Source organism: Psittacula echo, assembly GCF_963264785.1.
Source record: "Psittacula echo genome assembly, chromosome: 3".
NCBI lineage: Eukaryota > Metazoa > Chordata > Aves > Psittaciformes > Psittacidae > Psittacula > Psittacula echo.
Window position 1 is genome coordinate 19,762,161 of NC_137736.1, and position 9,474 is coordinate 19,771,634.

General features: G+C 43.8%; 1 protein-coding gene across 4 annotated transcripts; it reads right to left on the bottom strand.

The window, feature by feature from the left end:
• Positions 1-1,373: 1,373 nt before the first annotated feature.
• On the bottom strand, positions 1,374-9,224 carry NFKBIZ (NFKB inhibitor zeta). Of its 4 annotated transcripts, none has more exons than XM_080613446.1 (12): positions 8,944-9,224; positions 8,428-8,567; positions 7,491-7,527; positions 7,294-7,397; positions 6,435-7,198; positions 5,902-6,007; positions 5,429-5,575; positions 5,020-5,083; positions 4,449-4,618; positions 3,694-3,804; positions 3,409-3,576; positions 1,374-2,755 (listed from the first exon to the last, which is right to left on the bottom strand). In XM_080613446.1, the coding sequence occupies exons 1-12, from the start codon at positions 9,173-9,175 to the stop codon at positions 2,702-2,704; spliced, it is 2,097 nt and encodes a 698-aa protein (XP_080469572.1). In that variant the 5' UTR covers positions 9,176-9,224; the 3' UTR covers positions 1,374-2,701. The 4 variants fall into 4 exon arrangements, with proteins under 4 accessions (XP_080469572.1, XP_080469571.1, XP_080469570.1 ...); XM_080613445.1 differs by having other exon boundaries at positions 7,294-7,400; XM_080613444.1 differs by lacking the exon at positions 1,374-2,755 and having other exon boundaries at positions 3,198-3,576.
• Positions 9,225-9,474: the final 250 nt, after the last annotated feature.

Genomic DNA, 9,474 nt, shown 5'->3' on the forward strand with positions numbered 1-9,474 from the left:
GATCAACAAGGGCTCAACTGACTGCAAGATGATTTTCCAACATTTTCTTCTTATGAAAGGTGTGATCAGTATCAGTGGAACCAGACTGAACTCGGGAACCACTAAAAGCCTAACTGCAATGATTTGAGCACAGGCTATAATCTACTCTGGTATCAGGTCTGGTATTTGGTCTGTGAGAGCATCCATTAGCAAGTCCCCAGGGAAGAGCTGAGAGCAGGGCAAGCCTGTAGTACACTACTTCATCCTTTCAGAGAAGACTGCCTCACATGGTTTTTCTCATAAGTGACTCTCCACAAAAATGCCCTCCTTCTAAACATGCACCCAGGCCCTCCCTGCATCTGCAAATGTCTTGTTTCTGCCACATTCTTCTACTATCTCAAGGAAACATCCTGTATGTTGTGTACTCAGTACCTTCATTAACAGCCTCCAGCATCCGTGCTGGAAGGGACAGTGAGTAGTTCGTCCCAATCCGGTCTCACTGGCTTGACATGACTCTGCAGGCCTGTCATACCTGCTGTCAGATATCACTTTTGCAACTGAAGAGCCCTAGCTTGCTCTGATGCTCCCTGCAACGAGGATCCTCCACACCTCTGAGCCTCCTCCAATCCTAAAACATTTTGATCTGACAGGACACCCTAACCACAAAAAACAGTGAAGCAGAGGTAGACAACAGGTTTATACAGTAGCACAGAAGCACTCGTTTCTCTTCAGTCCTTTCCTTCATATCCTAAAGCTTCATCAGCTTTTCTTGACTGTTGCCATGCCACCAGCACAGTGCTCACTCAGCAGGGATGGTCTCTGATGGCAGTTCTTCCTCCTGAAAGGTCATGGCCAGCTGAGACCATTTTTTAATGTGTGAAGCAAGGATAGTCTTTCACCATGTGTATAGTCTCATTTGCTCATGCAGACTTCCACCTGTGCTAAGGTGACTGCTTGTACATGAGCTGTAAGAATTGAGGACCAAGGCAAGGAAGTCATGAGGAAACATGACATTGTCAGAGCCGCTCTCACTCAAGTATACAGGGAGGTGTTCAGGTCACAACCTGGTGACTATTAACTCTATTTAGGGCACATCTACTAAACACAGAGGCAATACAACTGCATGGTGTATGATCCAAAACACCAAAGTACCAGCTTCAAAACCAGCATCAAACAAGAGAAAGCATTAAACAGCAGGATGAACATTCACCAGTCCAATAGGATTACCTTGCTAAAACACTTCTCTCTCAAGCTTGATTTCATTTATCATTTGTATCACAGACAGCCACCAAAATTTAATTAGCAATGTTTATTCAATCACAAGTTACATGAGAACCTTCAGGAAATACACTGCAACTAAGTCTCCGCAGATCAGATTTTTTACATAGCTTGTATACAAGACATACTTGTTCAAAACAGCACAATCAGACTGAACAGTTAGGACAGAGAACTGCGTGTGAGGCAAAACCAGAAGAGTAAAGACCATACAGAGAACATATTACTGGATTACAGCCCGGCATTCAGAAAGTGACAGGAAGAAGCTTTCTCCAACAGACACAAGTATAGCACATCATAAGTATACATTATGCATTAATACCCATAATTATTAAAAAATAGAAAAACATCAAGTTCAAATATTACTTGGCTAGCCACCATACCTATAAGGTAAAACCATAAATGGACTAACTCTGCTTAGAAGGTGAAAAACACTGAGTCTCTAAAATTAACCAGAGCCCAATATAGCAGACTACTTAAGCATGTGCTCAAGTCCTACTGAAACTAGTGGGGCTTACACATGTTGAAGTATTACGATTAATATGGAGATATTTCAGCATGCATCAACAGTTAAATACATGCTAAATACTTTCACTGAATCAAGATCATACTCTCTGAAGTACAACAAAGTTACACGCAGGCTACAGAAGTCATGATCTTTCTCCCTCAGTCTATTGTCCCATCAAAAGAAAAACCTCCTGGGTACAAAAAAACCCTGATGCAGTCCTCTGAACTTTTCGTGTTCCATTAAGAACTCCAAAGGCATATACAAATCAGTGCTATGGACACTCTAACGGTACTTTTGGTTTTCAGCCTTTCAAAACAACAGAATTCTGTTTGCACCAGTATAGTATGAAAACTCTACATGCAATTTGCAAGTTCAGGATAAAGGAACTTGTTTCTTCAGTTCATTGCCCAAATGATCAGTAGATTCTCAGAACTATATACAGCTGTACAAATAATGACAGTGACTATGTACAATCCTGCATGAGCTACTGCAAGAAAGATACAAAGTTCCGTAAGTAAATGTTCAAATTAAAAAAATATTTAATTACTTTTGCACTTAATGTTCTAAGTGAGAAGAAAAAAAAAAAAGAAAAAAAAGCTCTGCAATGTTGACATGTCTCAGACTGTTTAAATAAAATCAGACTTGCCATAGCTAGGAAATCCAAGTATCCAGGCAAATATTCCACATACTTGGGAATGAAACATTTCCATTTGCTCAGAGGAATTTGATTGTTAGGTTTTGGTTTGTTTGTTGGGTTTGGGTTGGGTTTTTTTTTCTTTAATTCTTATATAACCCACTATATGATAGTGAACAAAATACTTTTGTTTCATAGAAACAACTAACATTTGCCCACACCAGGCAAATGGTCTATTTACAGATATATTAGGACTGCCTGACTGACAGTGAGTGTGAGTTGCTGAACTCCAAGGAACATGGAGCTTAAAATGGGGACGCCCTCTGCTGAATCGCCTTCCCTTTTAGGATACGTCTTATCTGGAGACAAGAAAGACAAACACATTAGTATTCATCAACCTAACATGAGTCAATCTGAAAAACAACCCCAACCCTAGACCCAGTTCTGCATTCCTCATTTATCTGAGCCCAGGTTGAGTACAGTTACTCCAGAATTGATCCAATTTTACAGCATTTGAACCAATGAAAAGCAAAAGAATTACTCAATTGCTTAAGTTATTAGCTACTTAGGTCAAGAGTCACCATTTTCATCATGTATTTGTATAGCTTCTAGGAAAGAGGAATTTTCTTCACCTGTTACTCAGGCCTAAGAACTGCCATTACTAATTATGACAAGAGCAACGATAGTACAATCTCAGGCCATGCTGAAATGAACAACAGAAGGTGTATTACAGTCCAATATGTTGCAAGGTTACAAAGAAAAAATCCTATCTTGACAGGAAAAAGCTTTTAGGATGGAAAAAACCCAGTGAAATCTATAATTTCAGGTCTTTGTACAGTTTTCCTGATCCTGACATTGAAGCCAAAGATCCATGAGTAAAATGGTGTTTGCTATGTATTTTCCACAAAAGCTGCAACTCAAAAAACAAAAGAAACTTTCAGAGAGGAGTAAGGCTTTTGTGTAGATGGGAACAGATGGGAGCAAAGGAGAAGGCTACTTGATTTTTTATTACCTGTTCTCCTACAAGGCCATCAGGAACCAGATGAACTGGCTGCTCATTCTCCAAGTTTCTGGCACTTGGATCAGCTCCCTTTCGCATAAGCAGACGCACAGCATCCAACTGACTCTCCCGATACTGCAGGCTGGCAGCCACATGGAGTGCTGTGTTGCCATTATAAGCCTGAAGAAGACAAAGTAGTTCCATGAAGTAAAGGCAGAGCATTAATCTCAGGACACTCACAGTGCCGCACACATGCACATCAAAGATTATATCTGCATTCCAGAAAAATCACTGTACCTTTGCATTAACAAAAGACAGGCAGTTGGGCAGCTCCAAAAAGAGACGAATGAGCTCCAGGTTTGCTTCTTCTGCTGCCAAATGTAAAGCTGATCGACCACTTTTGCGATCCTATCAAAAAAGAAACTGTTAGTCTTCCCTGCAGGTGGTTCACCTATCCAGGGTGAACATGCAGACAAAACAGAAAGAGTAACTGCAGCGTTGAGCAAACATGTTGGCACTAACAATTCACTGAAAGTCAATTTGAATATGTATTTTAATATGAGCACATAATGAACAATGGAGAGATCTTATTTGGCAGTGAGTTTTCATAGCCAAAATATCAAATGTTACATCAAGTAATGTCTGGCCCAGCACAGACCTAAACTGGACAGGTAAGCAGTTTTTAATTAAAATTTGCAGCTCAAGAACAAGGTATCATCGGCACCCTACTACTATGGATACACCTCAGAGTGCTCCAAACATACTCTTACTTTTAAGACACAACCAACTGCAGCCAGCATAGCATCATTCTTAATCCAGAAATTAAGATCGTCACCTCCCTTTTTCTCCAGGGTTCATCTGCATTGATAATACCTTGCTCTGAATAAAGGCAACATTCCCATTCCACTCAGGTAAATTAAGCTGTAGGGAAGCTTTCAAATTAGTCTACTTCCTTTGCAATAACGCTGAAATGTGGCATAGGAGAAAAGGACTTGTTTTTTTCCCCACATTCTCTCTGGATCTAATGCTTCAGACAAAGCCATTTTACTTACTTTAGCTTCAACAGAGGCTCCCATTTGTATCAGAGTCTTGATGGTTTCTACTAGGCTCTTGTTTCTCAACAGAAGCTCCTGTGCCTCAGGGGAGTGACGTGGCTGACTGTTCTGCAGCTCATGCAACACAGCATTATGTGCCAGAACAGCACAGTGCAATGCCGTCAAACCTTAACATTAAAAAACACCACATCATTAATTAACAAATGCACATTAGAAAGAGCTGTTATAAATGGAATCTATGCTGCCAAAGATTCTGGGTTCTGCACCCACTGACACATTGCTGGCACTCAAATGTTTTAAATAATAGCCAATTATTACCTACACTCTCCATGCCAAACACAGCAATCCCATGTAAGAGGAAAGAGATCCTGACAGGCACAGATTAACCACTTTTTTATCTGACAGATATGCCAATTCTAATGTAATTTCAACTGTAATTGTGAATTTCAACCTGGCAAAGATATGCTCAATTTTATTGATTCTCAACCCATGATAACATTCACATCAGCAGCTATTAAACATTATAGCATCCTATAACTCTGTAAATTATAAACTCTTAACTACTCACCTTCATAGTTTGTTGCCTCAAGGTCCACATACTGATTGCTTCCCATGGCTCCCTTTTGGATTGCCTACAAAAGTGGGAACAAGTATACATTTAGGTCTTATCCAAACAACATATTCCTTCCTCAAGCTTGTATACAGCCTTACTGCAACAAAGTTACAATAAATAATGGCATTGAGATATTTTTTTCATAGACTAGAGGATTCCACCAAATTACTCTAAAACATTAGTGAGAACTTGATTGTGAAATTCAGTCTCACTTCAAGCCATTACCATAGAACCCTGAGACATACTCACAAGGCTACACAGAGGAAGGTAAAGAGAGGAGTGGCATTTCCAGAGTCTCCCAAGACAACTACTACAATGTAGAAGCATTAACCGTCAGGGCAAAGCTATGCCTGCTTGGTCTTACCTGAAGGACCTGGGCATGCCCCTTCTCAGCACAAACATGCAACGGTGTTCTACCCCAGCAGTCCGTGGTGTTGACTTGAGCCCCCAAACTAACCAAGTCCTGCACAATAAGATGCTGATTGGCAGCCACAGCAACCTGGAAAGCACTCTGCAAACATCAAGAAGAAAACTCAAACTATTAGTCATCTGATCTCTAACAGGAAAGAGCAACTAAAACAAATAAAAAGCCTAGCTACCTGGTTTTATTTAAGCAGTGATTATGAATACCAGGAAGCCAGGACAAATGAAGCAGAACACAGTGTTTTACCAGCTCAAGGTGATCCCAGAAAGTATTAATAGCTCAAGGTTAATGTTAGTATGTAGGCTAAATCTTGGGGTTAATATTAAATAAACATTTCACCACCTCTTCCCCAAGGTTCAGACATGCAGAAGCACTCAGGTGCACCAAGCAGGTACACAGACTGAGAACCTCACCTGGCCATTGTGCTCCTTAATATCCAGCATGTGCAGGGCAGCCATCTTCCTTGCAAGAACATAGGAGAGTGCTCGTCGGCCCTGGGCAACAGCAATGTGAAGGAAGCTGTGGGGAAGAGGTGAAACACAGAGTTACACAATCATACAAACTACAGATCAAGACATTACAGAGATCCAAACATATGGGAGGGGTGTTATGCAGCCTTCTTCTGCATCACTAAGACAGGAATACAGATACCTTGTTCCCAGGGCAATTTAAATCATCTAAATTACAGTCTTTTCCTCCCCATTTACTAGGGTAAAGTCTAATGATAAGAACCTGAATTTATACAATACAAACACCTTATCCAGTCAGTGTGCTGCAATTCTGTGCATTGCAGCTCATCAGCAAGACTTTTCACTTGGTGAAACTACTGTACTCATGACACAAACACTGCTAATGAACTGCTTCCATTACAACCTCATGGTCCACCAAAACCCAGACGCATCACCCAGTCTTTCACATCAGAAATGCAGAGGTAAAGAGCACTCACGTGTCTCCATCAGAGTCTTTTGCAAGGAACTGTTCTTGAGAGATGCTGGACAGTTTGTTTTCCTCCTGCTCTACCTGCCACTGAAAAAATGACTTTCCCAGCTGAGTCGTGCTTCTGGTGATGCTTTGGTCAGGTAGAGAGACATTCAGAGTAGCCAAAGAGACACTGCGCTCCAAATTATTACAGATGTTACTGGAAAGCAAGCTGAAGTTTGGAGGGTGGGGGCTGACATCAGGCTGCAGGTGGGCACTGCTCAGCGGCTGGAGGGGAGCAAAGATACCCTCTGAACCCTCAGAGTCGTTCAAGAGGGAGGAGAAGCTTTGTGACAGGCAGTACTGCAGTTCATGGCTCTCAAAGGTATTCTGCTGGTAGCCAGGAGACTGGTCATTGGCAGCAAAGGGCCTGTACTCCAGGGAGGCATCTGAAGGATAGGTCTGTGACAAATCTTGGTTCTGGGATGGAGGAAACTGGTAATGGTGTGGCAGATCAAGCATATGCTGCGAGGTGTGATCTTGGAACGCATGGTACTTCTGGGATGGGGAGAAAGCCTGTGTTCCTGGGCTCTCCTGGTACTGCTCACCAGGTGAGCTGTGACTAGACACAGTGGGCAACCAGCTGACCTGCACCGTGTTCAGAGAAATGGGGCTTGACTCGTTCTTGATGTTCATAATGTTCTGAAGAAGATCAGAATTGCTGTCATGCTTTGGGTTGTTTTTATGAGTCTCCTCCATGTTATCCATAGAAGTTGGTGTCTGGGGTGGTGTCTGTCAAGAATAAAAAAGAAAAAGAAAAATCGAAACAAGACCCAAAAAGTTCGAGGTTAGTTGGCTCTGGAAGCCACTAATCACACAAAACTTACCAGGAGGTGTGGGTGAACATTAGCTTGGCGCTTAAAAGACAGTCCATCAGAAAGCAGCTCTGGAGCCTTTCTTTTGCCACTGTGACCTAGTATGCTCTTCAGCTCTGCTGAGAAGAAAATAGATTTAGAACCTATTTGGAGGTTACTCTCACTATCAAACTTTAAAAATGTATAAATGTATGAGGGTATTTTTTTACCTGTGTATTGGTCATAGTTCACCAATCCTCCTTGTGCCTTTTGAGAGAAATCCAGATTATTCCATTATTATGATGTTATTTCAGGGAAAAGAAAACAAAACCAAGAAGAAAGCAGCAACAATTTGCTTCTATAAACATAGATTATACATTAGAATAATTCTAGTACATGATTGCCTAACCCTAATTTAATTGCTTTTAATTAAGGTTAGAAAATTGAAACATGAAACTTAAATGAAAATAATTTTTCTTCTTTTCAGCTATTCATTACAATACCACAAAATTCAAGAAAATTTAGAGAAAAGCACTCCTTATGGAGGTCAGAGGATTTTTTTTTTTTTAACATAAGTAAGCCTATTTTATACTTCTTCAATGCCATGAACTTTTCCATGCAAAAATTTCCTGTGACAAACACACCCTCAGAAAAAGAAAAAATCCCTTTAATCTCCCCAGAATTTCCTGTATTGTTACTGATTTTCATCTTTTCAGAGTGGGGAGGTCTGCCTTCATACTGCATGCTCCGCATGCAACAGCATGACAAACAATTCTCTTCTGAGAAGATGCTCCAACTTGGACAATGAATGACCTCATCCAAGTTAGCAGGGAGTTTCTGTGGTTTCATAACACAAACACATCTTTATCCAAACTCCCTTCAGAAAATAAAGCTTAGTAAGAACATTTTCAAGTGCCTCCTTCACCCACAATAAGCCTCCTTGCTAATTTCTTCCCAGCTGTGTTCTTCCATTATATATTGAAAAGGAAAAACACTGACTCCATCCACACCAGATAAAGCAAAAAACTCCTTTCTGGCATTATCGCATGCCTTTTTTTCTTGGTTTGGTTTTTGTGGGGTTTTTTTGTTTAGTTGGTTTGTTTGGTTTTTTGCCAGCTTCATCAAGCATTTCAAGCAATTATGCTAGTGCTGAAAAATGCTGGTTACCTTGCCTTCCTCTGTGGCTGAGCCCGAGGACATCTGCTTGCTGCTCCTGAAGTGCAACAGGAGCTCCTTCACGGAGTTCTTCACACGAACCCCCTGGAAAGGTCCCCTGTGCTGCTTTCCGCCCCCCATGTGCTGTTCAGCTGTTGGAACATGAATGCAAAACCCGGGTTCAAGACACCGATCCCGTTTCCACGTTTTAACAATTAAGTAAAAAACAAAGAAAAGCGGGAACGCTTGTGGAAAACCCCCTAGACAGAAGCCGAGGCGATGCTCCTGCTCCCCCCTCCACCGCCTCAAGCGGGGACCCCTCGGCCGCAAGAACCGGGCGCTGCGCACGCAGCGCCGGCAGAACACTCCTGCCCGACGCGGGGCTCCCGCTTCTTCACCGCTTCCGGGGCTTTTAAACCAAGAGGGGTCCGCGACCGGCTTCGCTGCCGGTGTGAAGGGGACGGGGCAGGAGCGGCGGCTTCGCGCCCTCCGCCGCCCAGCCGCGGCCGCCGAGGGGTCACGCAGTACCTTGCAGCGCGGGGCGGGCACTGCCCAGGGCGTCCCTCCGGCCGCCGCCGCGGCTGCTCACCGAGAGGTCCGAGTCAGAGCCCGGCGACCCCGGGCCGGAGTGCGCCGGCGAGCAGCTGCCCTCGCTGGAGTGGGGCGACGCCCCGTAGAAGTAGGCGAGATTGATGGGGCTGCTGAGGGCGCTGCCGTCGCCACCATCGGACGCCGCGTCCCGGCTGCTCTCCACGATCATGGCGGTGCCGAGGGGCGGCGGGCGGCAGAGGAAGGCGGCGGGCGGCGGAGAGGCCACAGGAACAGCCAGGGCTGTGCAGTCGTCGCGCCGGCGAGTGGGGGGAGGCTGTACTGGCGGTGGCACTTATATAGTGGCTCCGCCCTCCCCCCCAGGGGCGGTGGGACGTGGCCGTGCCCGGGGCGGGGCGACACGACTTGGGGAGACGTGATCGGGGATTGCCCCGCCCCGACCGCGCTCTACCGCTCCCCAGCTCCGGCACCAGGCACCGCTGGCGTGATGGGGATCATTGTCTCTGTTCA